This window comes from Cygnus olor, chromosome 2 (genome assembly GCF_009769625.2).
Source record: "Cygnus olor isolate bCygOlo1 chromosome 2, bCygOlo1.pri.v2, whole genome shotgun sequence".
NCBI lineage: Eukaryota > Metazoa > Chordata > Aves > Anseriformes > Anatidae > Cygnus > Cygnus olor.
This window is the reverse complement of record NC_049170.1, coordinates 85,865,150-85,882,683: the sequence shown is the minus strand read 5'-3', so window position 1 is coordinate 85,882,683 and position 17,534 is coordinate 85,865,150. Positions and strand designations below refer to the sequence as shown.

The 17,534-nt window shown below is 37.5% G+C and overlaps 1 protein-coding gene across 3 annotated transcripts in view; it reads left to right on the top strand.

The window, feature by feature from the left end:
• Nucleotides 1–17,534, top strand: part of ADCY2 (adenylate cyclase 2) — a 210,926-nt gene that overhangs the window by 165,591 nt on the left and 27,801 nt on the right. For all 3 annotated transcript variants that reach the window (XM_040548261.1, XM_040548259.1, XM_040548260.1), the window contains exons 16-18: nucleotides 3,868–4,005; nucleotides 12,697–12,816; nucleotides 17,003–17,187. In XM_040548261.1, the coding sequence (XP_040404195.1) occupies nucleotides 3,868–4,005; nucleotides 12,697–12,816; nucleotides 17,003–17,187 (443 nt within the window). The remainder of the gene's footprint in view (nucleotides 1–3,867; nucleotides 4,006–12,696; nucleotides 12,817–17,002; nucleotides 17,188–17,534) is intronic.

Sequence of the window (17,534 nt, the reverse complement as noted above, 5' to 3'; positions counted from 1 at the left end):
TTACACCACACCCCTGTATAAAGAGTAATACACAATCTTTAGTTTCTGTATTTTACTCTAAAGCAGTTGGCCCTGGTACTTAACAGTCAGAGAGACTGTGTACGCTCAAGATATTTAGAAGATTATTCCTGTCTGCAAGGACAGGAATATCAGCCCAAGCACTACCTGGAAATTATTTTCTCAACCTGGAACCTTACCTCTGAAGTGAATGTTTCTCTTACGCAGATAGAAATGAAAGATCGAGGCCCTTCAGTTCCACTATTCAATAGTTAAGTCTTTGCTTGTAAATTAAGATTAAAGACTATGATGGGGGAAGGCAGGGAAAACCCAGAGAGGCACTTTGGCAGCTACAGCAGAATCCATGAAAGAGAGTCACCAAACCTAGAAGTCATTTTGATGAATCTCTAGCACAGGCACTGCAATGGCAAATCCATCATCATTAAGTAAGGTACTATGTTCAGACTTCTCTGGGAAATATCCTAGCCAGCAAACTGGAGAGATTGAACTGAGTCACATCCCATGCTTTTGATGATAGATGGGCCCCTGGTGTGATGCTAAGAGGGAAGGATGGGACTTGATTTGCTACAATCCTTCACGGTTCCAGGATTATGTGATTCAAGGACCATACATTCCCACTGCCTCTTTATTAGCGTTGAAGTTTGTACCAGTTACCTGTACTTGGTATGAGCAGTACATGCACAGAGAGCTAAATGCTGGAGGGCCTGGTTCCACGCTGACAGTGGGATGCTGTCATTGACAGCCTGGTGCTTGCCTCCAGTGCTCCATGACCCCAAAGCTCCACCTGGAGGGAACCTGCTTTGGGCATACCCATGGTGTCCATCAGTGCTCACTGGAAGTCTCCCAAACATGAGTGGAAGACACCACACCAAAGAAGAACCATTTGTGCACCCTAAATCGCTAATGTAGATGTACCCTGTGTCTCCAGGAATGCAAGCGCTGTGGAGCCATGGAGAGCATTTCTGAGCCTTGTTGTAAGAACTTCAGGGTTTCCACTCACTGTCCTAAAGGATATTTCTACTTTTCGACTGTGTAGGGATGGGTTAATAAGCAAATACTCCAGGTAGTAGAATGTACCATTCAGAACTCCTTCCTCTACCTCAATGCCCTGGGCACTGTATTTAAAAAGTTGTTCAGGTTTGTTCTTTCTCCAAAGCCAGTGGCTCTTTAAATATTTCATATGAAGTAAAAAAGCTTTGACAGGAGAGATTGAAAATGTCTTACCTTGAAATAGCATATAGTACAGTGACTCTATACATTTCTGAATGAGAAAAATATCACAGGAAGTACCAGCACTGAACTCTGAGTGCCTAAAGGCATATTTATATGGCTCAATGCAGTTCTTTCCTTTGAATGTGATAGTTGAATTGAAGCTCACAGCCATTTTAGTGTGACCCTTTGTGAAGGATAATAAACACTCCAAAGTATGGTGAAATTAAAAATACAAAACTGACTTTATTGTTTGCTGTTAGCACTTTGTGCAGGATTCTAGCTTTAGTTAAACGAGTTGTATACAATATTTTGTAGGATTCTAAATGCCTGGCTTAGATTTAAAGGTTCCACCACAGAGTTCAAAAGTTTGGTGTTACAGTATTCATTTTAAAAGTCTTTTAGTTCTTTTAATCAGCAGTAGGACCATTAAAAAGTACTTAAAGTATAAGCTTGTGTCTCTGTCAAAAATCACCCCTCTCCACTTTTAGATTAGTGTATTCACTCTTAACCAGTCAGTCAGTTCCTTGGATTTGAACTTTGGTCTCTTCTTCCAAGTCTGAGTGAAAACAATTCTGTGAAAAAAAAAAAAAATCTGAATTCTGAGGCTTTTCGTTTCTCTTGATTTCATTCTTTGCAACATCAGTGTTAGTAAAATAATCAGGTGTATTTGAATGCAGAATGAAAAGAACAATAATAGAACTACAGAAAATATGATTCACTGGCTTTCTGTAAATAAAGGTCTTCAGTCAAATGTTCTAACCTCTGCTAGCATGTGAAGGAGAAGTGTGACAGCTCCTGCGACACTGTCTTTCATCTACGACACAGCTGTCACAATTAATTCTCGCACCAATTCCTTGCTCTCACTCAGAAAGACGGCATTCATTTTATTAAATGCTGAAGTAGGTTTTTGTGTGTGGAAAGACAACACAGGATACATTTTAATTAGTTGAATATTCAAAATAAGTTATTAGTCACTATCATGCTGAGCTGTCATATCAGATTTAACATGTTCAGATGAAAAGGTAATACATTAGTCACCTTTCATACTACAAATACCTATTATTTCTAGTTCATAAATGATAAACACTGAACCATATTCTGCCAGCTCCACTTAGAATAAACAGAGCAGCTAATGGTACTGGGATATGATGTTTTACCCTTCTTGCATGCTTTCTAGAAATAATTACTTTCTTCCTTTCATCTTATTCTCGATTTTCTTATGAAATATGAAAATGAGGCATAATATTTACAAAAAGTGTTTGATGTGAGGGCAGAATCAGTAAAACAAACCTGCATAGATCTGACAGTGCTATTAGGAACCTAAATTTAACGATCACCCCCCCATTCCAGTTCTGCTACCAGGAGTTGTTCCCTAAATTTTCTGCAGCACTGAATCGTAGCAGTGGTATGCTGTATGGGCTGGATATAGATCGCTCAAATTGTGAAATAAAGTTCAGCAAATCTGTTAACTCATACACAAAATCAATAGTATTTTCTTTCTTTTTTTCCAAGAAATTTCTTCTCAAAAATTTAAAATTTTCACTGTGAACCAAGTTTTCGTCATAGATTTTCCTTTCACTAGCTTCACTGGTTTAACCTATGTAGGCTTCTCTCTCTGCTATTCCAGAGACCTGTCAACTACGTAACAAACCAGGTGGGCACACAGATGTACCAAACACACAGTGGTACTTCCCCTGCAGAACTCAGGGCTCTGCACTGAGCAGCCTGTCAGGAAATGTTTCACTGAGTTCTTTTGGTGTGTTTCTGTTTTACAGGTGGAAATAACTATCTACAACTTCATTTTTGAGTTGCAATCTAACAGCACTCACATTTTTCTTCAGATCAGATGCAGCAATATCTGTATTTTTAGCAATAGCAGCTAGAAGAATGGAATCTCTCGATTGACTAATCATACTGGCTGAATGATATATCGTTACCTGAAATACTTTATTTTTCTCCAGAACTTTTCTTAGGAATAAACTTGCCCAGTGAACATAAAAATCTTTTTTCTTTTTTTAACGGAAGCAGAAAAATAGCTTTTTAAAGAAATGTACAAAATCAGTCCAATTCATTCCTCATTGCTTAAAATACATTAACAAATTTGAGCAATATTGATCAAAAGTCTTGTAAACCAAAGAAATTTAGAATTATTACATGAAATTTTGGTACAGAAGTTACAGAAGTCTGTTCAAAAGTGTACAGGTATATGGCAAGCAGTTAAGCAGTCCTTGGCAATAAATGCAATTCTCAGCATAGCTAAGTAATCTCTGCAATTCTATGCTGTAAATTTTTCAAAGATTACTTTTAGCTGTTAGAAGCATTGATGTTAAAGTAGGAAAGAATGAGAAGTCTCCATCATTTGATAGCTGTCTGGGGAGTAGGAGGGAATTCTTTTGAAAATACTGTCTGTTTGCGGCACAAACTTTTGTATTCAGTGAAAGAATTACTGGGTGAAGTCCATCCTATGTGACCTGTGAACATGAGTGTGCTTGTGGATGATAGTCAGGGTTTGCTATCTTCCACTAGAAAGATTAATGCTGCCTACATTCTTGAACCTTTGTAATTCTACCCTTGTTTATAGTAATTAAATATACTAAAACTATATTTGTTTTCTCTTTTTAAACCTGTTGCACTTAGCAATGTAGCAAGAAAGCATCAGCTTCACTGTTGTGGATCCTGAAATCATCTGGAATAATTGCAAACCGTCCTTGGCCACGGATCACTCTTACATTGACAACCACTGCAATAATATTAACTATGGCTGTGTTCAACATGGTAAGCGAAAAAAGAGTATTTTTTTTTCAAGATCTTCTTTGTTGGTTTAGTATCTGTTTAGATAATATTTCAGATTTATGTCCCACATCCTAGATGATAATAATTGCCAGAGACAGAAATGTAAAGCAGAGCAACAGAAAACATGCTATATAATGAGAACCTCTTTCTGCACAAGAGCTGAGTTTATTAAAGAAAAATGTAGTTTAGAAAGAGTAGTTTAGAAAGGTAGTTAAATCCTGGGTTTTAATTGTTTCAATTTCCTTGCTCATCTGTCCATTGCTTAGAAAAACAGAGTAGCGCTCAAAGGATGTAGTATCTCCTCACAGGATGCATGGAAGACTTTGTGCAAAAGAAACCAAGTTTTATTCTGGTTTGTGATGCTCCTCATGCTGTTCACAAAATCATCATAATATATACATTATTGAATTTCATGTGTTTGTCTTTTTATTTGAAAAAGTTAAAAAATCAAAGCTACATCAAAGCTTCAAAAAGTACTGGACTGAAATTTTGTTAGAAATTACCTCTACTCTAGTTTTTTCTACTTGTGCTTTACTTTTCTCTCATAATAGGGAAAATCCATGTTATTCTATTATCCTTTTGTAACTATAACAAATCTGAAGTAAATCTGCCATTAGTCTGCATAGAGCTAGAATCTTAATGACCTTGTCTGTTCTGAAGTATGTGTTGTTAAATGGCATGAGCAGTATATGGGATCAGAAAACTTTGTTTGTTTTGCCCTGTGGGCTGAACCTAATGCTATTCATACAGAATCAGGAAATTGTTCCAGCTCAGTTTTACATCTGCAAAATGGGAACTGTAATATTTATTTTGGTAATGTTTTCAAACATTACAAACATCAGTGCATAGGTATTAGCCACATTTCAAGTCAATGAGACTTGCACTTCAGTGCTTTTGAAATTGCAACTCTAGCACTTCCTTGAGTTCCTGGTACTTTTTGTTACTTGAAGTTCATAAAGAACTTCAAGATTGATAATACGTACACTTTCTTTTTTTTTTCCCGTAACATTTCAGGGGACCCTTAGTCAATCATTTGTTACAGTAAGTACTAAACCTGTCAGAATGATGTAATGATGTATTGTGGGCTTTTAAATGCGGACACTTGACATTTGTGGTAGAGCCTTATCTCAGTTCTTTTCTATTAAGCGATCCTAATCTTGGTTTTGTTGGTTTTCTTTTCAGGAGATATTTTTCTTTCTTTCTCATCCATTTTTAAGGAGGGGAGATAGACTCAAAAACAATTCTGTGTTTAGGAATTTAAAATTCATTTTTATATATGAGGTTCATAGAGAAAGACACAAGCGGTGACTGGAAAATGAGAAATTAGGCTCAATTTCAACAGTGAAGACAGTTAGCAATGGGAGAAATTTGTTCAGAAAAAATATTGATTCTCCATCGCTTCTTGTCCTCAGCTCAAGACTATATGCCGTTATGAAAGATAAAGTTTAAACAAGGAAATGTTAACTGGGAATGCTACAGGACAAAACATAGAGATGGAGTGGCTTGTAAAATGGAGGTCAGATTAGACAGTTTCTCCTATTTTGAACTAAATTAAATAAATGTATACAAAGAAATTCAATAACCTACTTGGTACTAAACTATATTTTGAGTTAGAGGTCATGCAAGCATATGGTTATTTTAAAATTTAAAAAAGTTAAAAAGTGTAAAAGAAGATATAGTCAGCAACTGTTTTTTCCTTAGACTGAAGTTCTACTATTGTGTACAGTTGACTGAAAATTTGGCCTTCAACTAGTAAAAGATAGGTTAGCAAAAAAGCAGTTGTTCACTACATCATTTTTAGGAAAACGTTCTTAATTTTATTGGTTCAAGTCCATTTTTATGTGGACTGAATGTTACAGTGAAACTTAATATGCTGTATTTTAAAGTCTTTGTGTTGTATCAGTAATGACTGCACTATTATAAATAATCATGTTCCATGATATTCATGAGATGATAATTTTAAGTACAATTCCCACCTTGAAACTAAACCTTAATAGTTTGACTAGCAAAAATGACTTTAAATGTGATTGTGAAATTTGCATTTCCTTAATATTAATAGAAAATTGTGGGAGAGACTCTGAAGTATCATTATTATATCTCCAAGCAACATGTACTTAATAGCAGAGTCCATTAACTGCATTTATTTCCATGAACTCTTTCAGTAGGAAAAGGCAAAATGTAGCCATTAAGATTTAATGGAGATAAAAAGTGTCTAACCATCCCACACCTAATAAATCATAATTAAGACCAAAATGTCAAATAAAACTCAATCTTTATGGTCAAGAGACATTAGAATAGAGTGGGGGTGCAATTTGATTTCAAATGAGCTGTTTTAGCAGACATCCGAATGTAGTCTTAAGGGGGTATATAGTCATGATCAGTGGAGTGAAGTTAAAAAACAGCTAATGTGACACAAAGTATTGAGTACCTCTTAGCTACAGGCAGAGGATGACTAATGCTGCTTCCATTGAGCGTTAGATTTGGTGCCATATATAAAATAGAACAGTAATCAATGGGTGAGGATGACTCTGTTTGCAATGTTGACCTGCATTACAGAGAACATGAGGAAATATATTGCAGGGAACAATCCAGACATCGCAGAGCAACAGCAGGACTGTGCGACTTCAGTGGGTCGATTTGTGGAAGCTGAATGCATGGCTGTAGACGATACATCAAATGATTGTGCCTCATCACACTCTGCCGTTTGTGTGATCTGGGGGAATGTGGCTTGCTGAAAGAGCCATGGAAGAGCATTTTGTTTCAGTGACTTCTGCAGCAAATGCATGAATGATTCGTGGCACAGCAACAGAATCTCAGGGCTATACTGTCCCCTAACTACGAGATTGAAGAGTCAGGATGTTACTTGCTTTTCTGTCTTTCATCCAGTAAATTTTGAACTACTGGAGTATTTTGTCTTAAAAAAAACAGGTCTTTAGAAATACAAGATCGACGGTTTGAGTATTTTTGCTCCATTGTTTAATGTATGTCTGTAAGCACGGGAGCAAGCATTGGCCGCATATTGTTTTCCCTCTACTCATGGCTGTGTTTTAACAATGACAGATAATTGAACAAATTCGCTTCTATGCTCATAGTAAAAAGTTGGTTTCGTTAATACACCTTCCTTTTAGTGTAGCTAACTCTGTTAATACAGTTGCTGATCTTGCTCAGTGCTATATTTTAAATAAGCAAGGTCTTCTGGCAGATGCATTCTGATTACATGTCCCTCCAGTGCCTAACACATTGGAGACCTTATTTTGGAGGGTGCCTAATGTATTTCTTTAAAGAATAAATGGACATGGCCTAGAGCTTGACCTGACCTGTAGGGAGAAAAGGTAATGCCCAGCTGGAGTTGTCATTTAAGTGGTACATGCAGGGCTCCACCACAAAGCCATTCCACATTATAGGAAGAATTCAAGAACTTTTAAAAAATCAGTATCAGTCTAGGCACACTGGACTAGCAGAGATACAGCAGTTCTGGTGTCTTGCAACTGTGTGGGGAGAGACAGAGGCATGCTGTTACACAGTCATTCGCTCCACAGATGAACTGACATAAAGAGAAAACACCACACCTGATGGTATCTGAGTCTGTAAAGGCCCAGCAGGCTCCTTGCCTCTCTTATGGAATGCTCCTGGGACCTTTGAAGAAGGCAGTTGCTTGCAAGTGCCTCTATATGGAGGCTGGGACCTGAGTACACAGATACTTAAATAGGTATGCCTTCTTTTCTTGACACGAGCTTTTTATGAAATGAAATGAAATTATGGAACAACTTCATTAAGTAATTAGCATTCCAGACTCTCCTAAAGCTCCTGCTTATAAGTTCATGAAGAAGAGGAATGCTACCAGAATTTGTGATTCTCCACATTATTCTTTTGCCATTCCTGTGGGGACCTGGGGACTCAGCTGTTGGACCAACTGACATTTTCAAATGAAGTGGCGATACATGTTTTGAGCAGAAAGTTCTCTCAAGCCACATGGATATTTGTAGAGTTGGCAGAAAAAGAAGAAATGAACAAGAGAAGTCCTGCAGGTTTGCCTCAGAGCTTCAAACAAAAGAATGATGCTGCATCATTGCTTCATTGTTTTGTTTTAAGGAAAACACAAATCCTCTAGTTCAACCAGTAATACCAGGCATGAATGCTTCTGCCATACTTTAAAAGTATACTCTTCTCACTATATCTTTTGCTGAACAAGAGAATAGACATGGACTTTCTTTACAACAGTATTATAAAAGCTGTAGACCATTGTATGTTGAGAAAATTGCATAGCTCTTCTGTAATGGCAGAAAATTAATTTAAAATAGAGCTGTATATTCATATGAGGCGAGGACTTAGTGGGGAGAGAGAGGGAGAGTGACAAAGATCTTTTTATACTTTTCTTTATAGTTTTCACATGTCCATTTCCAGTGTAATTTTGTTTAATAAAGAAGAGAAAATAGTGATGGGGTCAAATTAAACTTAAGCTGTAAATTTAGATGTGCTGTCTCAGACCTTTGTTTTTTTGCTGCTTAAGTGTTTCAGTTGATTAAGCACATCTCTGCTCTGGAACTGCTGATCCTGGAGCAGCTCCTTCATGCACAGCTTACCTTTGTTCTGTGTGGTTTCTTGCTGGCGTGCAAAACCACATTTCTTAGAGTTCTGATTTGCACAGAAACTGATTGTAGCATTTGTCCTCACAGATGGATGCTGCATGACATCATGCGACTGCAGGTTTGTGACCACAGTTGGACTAACTGTGGTAGATACTCAGATCAATTAATTTTGCAAGTTCTTCACCATACGATTCAGTAGGTCAATGGAGGACTCTTTTCCCACCTCTCTCCCTCCTGCCCACCTGTCACAGGGCTAACCCATTCACGTAGTAACTCTTAAAAGTTTACACATCTTACTTTTTATTCCATAATTGTTTAATTTAGAGTGTGTTTTGATTAGTGCACTTTAATACTAAATTCTGCCACCTTTCCTTCTTCTTAATAGGATGCTATTTTATGCACCTTAACCTGGAAATCAGTAAGTCCACTTGCTTAGTAAGGTGAGATACAACCCATTCAACTTGGCCATGTTTACAGGTTATCAGACCACATTCGTTGGGAAGCCTTGGTTCTGGTGCCTTGTGGATTATGCAGAAATGTTTAAAGTACCTTGGTGAAAAAGTTGACTTTGTTTTTAGTAAGAAGATGAATGTGTTAATCTTGTGCAGATTCCTGGTCAGATAACAAGAGAGATGCACTAACATGCTTATCCTGTGATCAGGGGAGGATCTTTTACCACATGGTTCCTATTGAAAGACATAGCAGCACAGCAGGTATTTTCATCATGTGAGACAAAAAATTCACAACTGAAGACTGAAGATTATACAAACACAAGAGAAGAAAAAGCTGCTAGAATATTGAAGTTAAAATGAGAATTTAATGGTAGTGTGCTCAGATGTTCCCTGGCAAACACTTGTATCATAAAAAATTTTGCTTTCATTTGAGTCATTTGAGTAGGTGTGACTGCTTAGTAGGACTGAGCTGTCTCTTACAAAAAAATACTATGTTGAAGAACAATGTATATCTCCAAAGCGTGATAGCAGATGTAGGTAACTGATGAGAGACGAGAAAGACAAGTACAAACACATCATTCAGAAATAAGTGTTGTTTGGCTCATGGGAGAAGACAATGCTTTCATATCCTTTTTATTCCTCTCTATGCTTATTTATGTATTTATATATACACCACCTTTCATATCGCATTCTGTGTATACATTTATAGGTCAGAAATGCCCTGTACCAAAGCTCAAAACAAGATTAAAATGCCTTAATAGAAATCAATATATTTATATATATATGCACACACATTTATGTATATATAATATGATTATGTTGCAGATCCTCATGATGTGTAATCTTTTGCTCTGTGGGCATGCCTGGGACAGGATTCTGAAACTAAATGCAATTATTTCATGTTTGCAAAAAAAGTTAAATGCACTATTAGCAGGAGTCATTGTCCACCCTTGGCATGTTACCTGGGTAAGGGCACCTATTAAGATGAGGATGTCTATGTAAATAGTTGGAGGTGAGGAAAGGGATTAAATACTTAGAGCAGTCTGTAGGACCTTTGCCCAAAACTGTTCATGTTAAAGAGGATGACCAGCATCAGCTGGGTTAAACAGTAACCACAGGGCTTCAGAAGGAATTTTGAACTAAAGAAGGAATTAGGCTGAACACAAGTAGAGGAGAAGCGTGAGAATTCTTGGAGTGGAAACAGCAGCAATCAAAACCTGGTTTGACACCGCTAGAAGTCACCCTTCTTACCCACACCTCGGGTATGTCTGTATTCATGAACTTGTGGGGTACTTTGTCACCCTCATGCATATCAGTAGATTGTGGAGAGCAGCTACACGTAAAGCTGTAGCACCCACATCTCCCTACAGGAGGGGTTTGCATGTAGAGTGCCCCATGCTCCCATAAGAGCAAGTGTGCATTTAACCCACTCATCTTGTGAGAAGGGGTAGATGTGCATACAACTAACGCCATGTGCTAGAGCTCCTTGGGATTAGTTAAAGAAGAACATTTCAGAATTTGTAGGTGTTTATTAACATTTTTTGTGTTTTGTCTGCTATATTACTGTTACTGTACCTGAATGAATAGTTCTCTACTGGTTAATTATGTGTAGTTACACATAAACAGACAGAGAAGCATGCTAGTGAAGGAAGATGACCTGAAAGCGTGACTGTACAGTTGAAGGTGAGCCCATTCTGCAAGGTACTCCGGAGGGAGTGCCAGTTTCTTGTAAAGAAGACTTCATAACAGCTGGCATATCGATTACCTCCTCTGGTGCACAGCTGGTCCTGCATCTGTGGAAGGGGTGTTTCAGAGAGAAAGGTTTCCAACTCTTCTCAATAAGCACGACAAAACATAGCAAGGAGTGCTGACTGCAGGTGGTGGCTTGGGAGGTTGGATGGTCTTTGAAAACAAAAAAAAAAGTCACCGCATGTAGTACAGGGCAGGCACATGTTGCCAAGGGAGATTGTGGAGTCTGTATCCTTGGAAGTTTTCAAGACTCGGCTATACAGAGCTGTGGCTGACTCAATCTGGTGTTAGTTAGTAAATCAATAACCATTTTGATGCAGAATGGATTAATCTGAGTGAATTGAGCAGTTTTCCTCTGGTACAGCAGGTAAACTGCAGAAAATGGGGATGGGGAAAGAATTCAGAGGTGGATTACAAAACAGCTATATGCAGAGAACAACAGGTGAGAGGGAGGCAACCCGTGAAGCTCTGCAATGGTCAGCCAGGTGTGGATTTTCATATACAGTGTATGAGAGTGACAGTGGCATTTGCTGATAGGATTAAGGTGGCAGGCAATGTCTGTGAAGGAAGGTCTGAGATTTTAGAAAGGAAGAAGTTGGCTGAAGAGTTGAGATAAAAGAACTAGGATGAAATTCAGTAGTACAGAGTGCAAGATTATGGTTGGTCCGACAGACTAGGAACAAGAAATTCTGATGTAAGTTGTAGGCTCATCAAATGGACATGCAGTAAGTTGAGTATTTTGATTAGTTATGTGAATTTAATGTCAACTCAACTGAATCACAATAACCATCCATGTGACCGCTCTTAAATCATGGTAAGTATAAATGAAATTTACTTGAGTGGAGGAGTACTACCTCATGTTTGCTGAGGATGATGTTAGTTTTTGTGATTATGTCAATGTAGATGTTTTTATCTACAATTTTTTATAGCGCTAAGCAAGGAATTTGTTTCTCTAGGATGTATGAAAACATATTTTCTGCAGAATTAGTGTTATTGCAGTACTCAAAATCTGGGAAGTGTGTTTGCAGTTTTGGTCACCCAGAAGGTTAAATTGAAAGAGGTATGTACAGATGGTGACTACCAGAATGATCAGGGGAATGAAGAGCATGTTTTCTTGGAAAAAAATGGAAAAGCATAGATTACTGAGCATAATGAAGGCTGAAATAAAGGAGCTATTTGGAAGCTAAAGGGTGAGATTAGTACAAGAACAAGGATGTAGGAATTGGTCATAAATAAAATGAAGATGTTAAACTTTGATTTGGTTTATGTGGTGAGGTTCAAAGCAGTTAAATTAGTGTTGTCAGAGAAATATAACTCATTGAGAGCTCACTTCAAGAGTACATCAAGGGGTACTGCATAATGGTGGTTACTTGTGAGATCAGCTTGCAGAATCTAATGCTTTAGGAGATACTGGTTTGTCCCATCTGTTTCAGTAAGACTTGTACCAATTTTGTTGTCATGATTATTATGACGATTAAACCTGTGTAAATCAACTTTAATAAAGACTTTTTATTCTTTATTTATTTCTTCCTATATTTAAATAGGAGGTTCAGCTGAGGTAAAACCAGAAATTATTCATATTGAATTTATTTTATCATTGTCTCTTTCATGTGTGAGCTTCTGATATATGAAGATAACATAACAAAGAGCTTTTTGTCTTTTATTCAAATGTGTCTTGTGGAGGTTAACAAAGTTGTTTTTGTCTGAAGCATGCAGGAACATGTAATCAAAGTGATGTCATTTTCCCTTTACTATTTCAATTTGCAGCAAAATACCAAAGTTAAATAATTACTGGCAAGGCTTTTTCCACTTCTCCATTCCTCTTCTCTATTTTGACCTTAACCAGCTGACAAGCTAATGGATTACATGTTGTTTCGTTCTAGTTTTTCCTGGATAATGCTGTGAAAGCTTTTCCCCCAGTTCTTAATTCATCAAATACAACTTTTCCTAATTTGAGTAATCAGACACGGTGGTGTATACAAAACAACTGTTTTTTCCTACCGGTAAGTTCGTTTTAGATTTCTTTGTTTACAACCATTATTCTAAGTTGAATGTCACTGGATCTGTTGGAAGTTAAATGCCAACCGCTTCTTAAGACTGCTTCAAAAGCTTGTTTTATTTTCAGTCACCTGCAACTGCCTTGAAAGGAAGTGGGAAGGTAGAGGTGATTAGTACTTCTGAAAACAGGTGTTTTAGTGAATGTCAGGTTAAAATTCAGGAAACAGCCTGATAAGAACTGTAGCTCAGTCATCCTAACCAAAAGGTGTTGTGAGATGTCATGAGAACACGCAGTGACTGTAAAACAGACTGTGCACTGAGTGAGGTCCAAATGCCGGTCAGTGAGAGAACAAGGTTGGCCTGGAGACATGTTTCACAAGCAACAGTGGTAGGCCTGAAAATACTCAGCATTTTCATTGTTCACCTGATGGTAAAATTGAAATCTCTGATCAGCAGACTTCTGTCATTATTGTGTATTTGATTAAGAGGCAGGGTGGGTGGGAGGAAATACAGCACTCATATACCACCACATAAACTGTATAAAAAGATCTGAACTGATTTAATAAGATGTCTTAGTGTGAACAAAAGCATGGTGACACATGCAAGAGGAGGGAGGACATTCCTACAAAAATGGGACCCGTATCCTACAAAGTAACGATTCTTAGAAGGATTACAAAAGACCTGCAACTGAACATAACAAGTTACATACTGTGCCAAAATAGGTCAGCAGGCTTTGGATGAAAAAGCATGAGGCAGCAAGAGGAGAAGGGAAGTTATTTTGTCTCTATGTAGAACTGGTGGCATCAGTACCACGATGGTGTGTGCTGGTTTCCATATAGTTACAGAATCCCAGAATCACAGAATGGTTTGGGTTGGAAGGGATCTTAAAGATCACCCAGTTCCAAGCCCCCTGCTATGGGCAGGGACACCTCCCACCAGACCAGGTTACATGAAATAACTATTAACTGTGTCAAGATAAACACTCCTAGACACACCCCAAAGCAAGATGTTAATCAGGTATAGAACTCTTCTGGAAAAAATAAAAAAATAAAATTGAGCTAACCGTAGCACTTGCAAACTTCCAGCATCTCTTTGATAACGTGACAGTAGAGCACGGGTTTCTATTTCTCATTTTCAAGTTAAGTAGACTAAACTTGGTACTGATATGCCTATGTTCCCTCTTGGCCCTGACATGAAGTTTTCCTTGCTGTCAAAGAGATGATGCAGTCCTTCTCCCAGCCTCTACATATGGACATACTCATAAGCACTTAGAAATAAATTGTTCCTATGCATATTTATATTTGTGTTTTGTTTTGTTTTGTTTAATTAGCCAGTTCTTGGGTCCCCTTTTTATCTTACTTGAAAGATAGTGTTTTCTTTGTTATTATTAAGTTCTCCAACAAGCATCTGGATGATACATTTTTCATGAATTGTATTTATTTTTAGATTCAACCTTAAAAAAATCTTAGTGTGACTTTTTCCTGTGTTTTCATCTTTAACTAAGATGCTTGTCAGCTCTTCCTATGACTAGCACATTTAGAACAATTAATGATTTATAAGTTTGAAACTATTAAAATGCATTCTTTCATCACAGAAACTTTGTCTTTGATAAATCGGCACAACAATTATTTTAAAATGTCATTTCTGATAATAATTAAAAGTTTAGATTGGCGAAAGTATTTTAAATTCTTTTTCCTTTGTTTTGTTGATTAAACAGCTCTCATATGCACATTGTTTTCATCCTAAGGCATTGCAGAGCTACTAAGTTCTAGCTTGAAAAAGCTGCAAACTCCTTCTGAGTTACTACTTTTTATCCTTAGAAAGTTTTCTAAAAACCTGAAAATAAAATTCTTCTCACTTTACTGAATGAGATATTGAATGCTTGTTTTCTTAAATTGGATATCAGCCCCTTTTATCTGTCTTACCTTTAAGCATTACTCATGTAGATAAACATTCTGTGATTTATAATAGTGGAGCTGACAGATCAATTGATGACATAATCTAAAATTAGTGAATAACAGATTTTTGAATTATTTCAGCCCCACTAGCATATAGTTCATTTGGAAGCAAATTGATTTATTCTCTTCCTCCTCTACACCCTAAAACAACTTTTCTCAGAAAACCTGAACCTCCCCTGGCACAACTCGAGGCCATTCCCTCTAGTCCTATCACTAGTTACCTGTGAGAAGAGGTTGGCCCCCAGCTCCCCACACCTTCCTTTCAGGTGGTTGTAAAGAGCAATAAGGTCTCCCCTGAGCCTCTTCTCCAGACTAAACAACCCCAGCTCCCTCAGCCGCTCCTCACAGGACTTGTGTTCCAGGTCCTTCACCAGCTTCGTTGTCCTTCTCTGGACACGCTTCAGGGCCTCGATGTCCTTCTTGTAGTGAGGGGCCCAAAGTACTCGAGGTGCGGCCTTACCAGAGCTGAGTACAGGTGAACGATCACCTCCCTGGTCCTGCTGGCTACGCTATTCCTGATACAAGCCAGGATGCCGTTGGCCTTCTTGGCCACCTGGGCACACTGCCGGCTCATGTTCAGGCGAGTGTCAACCAACACCCCCAGATCCTTTTCCTCTGAAGCCCCAAGCCTGTGGCGTTGCATGGGGTTTGGTGGTTACTCCAGTCTTGCATTGCAATACACAATATCAGAGTCGGCGTATGTCTGTGCCACTGTTCTATCGTCCAATCTACCCACATCTGAAATCTTGACTGAAATTTTCATTCTGGTCTATGTATTTCTATGGAACACTAAGAGGGACTTTATTCCATTTGGAATACTAAATTTCTTGGTCCTTGTTAAACTGTTTGAGACTGCCTTTTGTTTGCTTTTTTTCGATAGCAAAGTAGTTTCACAAGTTGGTTGCCATATAGAATATAAAATGGATGCTAGTACTTTTATAAAATGCTAAATTCTGAAAAAATAGTGTGACCTCCTGTGGAACACAACCATAGGAGAAATTTTATTTTTCTTGTTTCTGAAGAACAGTTCTTTCTATTTCTTACTTCAAGCATATCTGCAAGGAAATTATAGTAACAGCAAAGATTTATAGGGAGGATCAATTCTGTCTGATAGGCACTGAGAAAATTACTCTCAGTGATCCTCCAAAATTAGTATACAGTGATTCAGGTTATGTCAAAAGTACTGCCATCAACAAATCAACAGTAGTCTGAAAATAATGTATCTAGAAATAGAATGCTTTGTAGTTTAAGAAAAGATAATTTCCTTACAAGATGCAGGACTGTAATTTTCAGGAACAGTCTTTGGCAAAGGTGTGCTCTATGTTAAGGACCAAGATAATGATTCTAGTGGGACTGTATTATTTCTGTTTTAGCATTGATTTTGATGCTGTAATCCATTTCCAGAGAGTATCAAGAGAAAATCTTCTTTTTCCAGGAATGCAACTTCAACCATGCATATTTTTTTTTGATAAATATGACATAGGAAAAAAAAGGCTTTTTTTAACAATTGAATGTATCCTTAAGTAGTCATAAATCAAGAGGATTTGACATAAAGATTTTTTAACAGATATATTATTCATAGGCCATGTTAGTCACCCTATATTCTTCATTTCTTAATCATATTTCAAGAGTTTGTAAAATTGCGTATCTGTGAAGTTCATAACATGTGTGTATTGCAACAGTTTACAAATACTGCAAAAATAGGCAATTAAATTGTTTATAGATTTTCAAGCATTTTGACTTTGATCTTCCCGTATGCTCAGCAATACATAGAGGGTAATTACTGTATTCAAGCACGAGTGAAAACCATACAGAGGCACAGGAGTAAATCTGTCATTATGCTGGCAGTAGCTTCTTGCAGGAGACTTCCACACCAGCAGTGGTGTCCCACACACAGACGCTTACTGATACACAGATGAATAAATCAAAAATGACAAAGAGCAAAAACTAGTAAGCATAAATGAGGAGCATAATCTGGATTCTCCTGAGTTTAGGGTGAATTCGAGCCTAATGAGAAAAGGGGTCTATTTTATGAAATACCAGTATCTGATTGTTATTGACCGTCTGTAAACCATAATGTCCCATGTACTATGATTATTTACACATTGTGATAGCTACCATGCTTAAGTGGTCAGTTAATATATTTTTTAAACTAGTCTAGGCACTTCATTATGTGTGATTGCCTTCTCAACAGCCAATTTTAAATATTTACCACTTGATTTTCCTTTGCCAGTATTTTATATACAGCTGCATATTAGGGCTCATTTCCTGTTCCGTTTTCCTGAGGATAAATTATGAGTTGAAAATGGTGATAATGTTGATTGCATTGGTGGGCTACAACGTTATCCTTCTGCACACTCATGGGCCCATGCTGGATGACTACAGCAAATTTATGTACGCAATGGCACCTCTAAAAAGGTAGGTTGATGATTCCAGTCCTTTGGAAATGAATGTAAATGAAATATCAGCAATGGAAGTTCTTATGTTATAGAACAATTTTTCTTCTATGTATTTGGCTATATATTGTACAAGTCACAATCTAAAATCATTATTGTGTTGCCGTTAATACATGATTTTATGTTTTGCCCAAGAGCATTAGAATAAAATAAACAAGTCTGGGCAAGGTGCATATATCACATACTATAGGAAGTACAGTATGGATTAATTTGCTTCTTTGTAGGAAAGGGTATTAGGGAGATGAGGGTTTGAATGTTGTTAAGGCTCTTAAAGCATACTTGCTGCAAGCCAAAGGAAATCAACTTTTT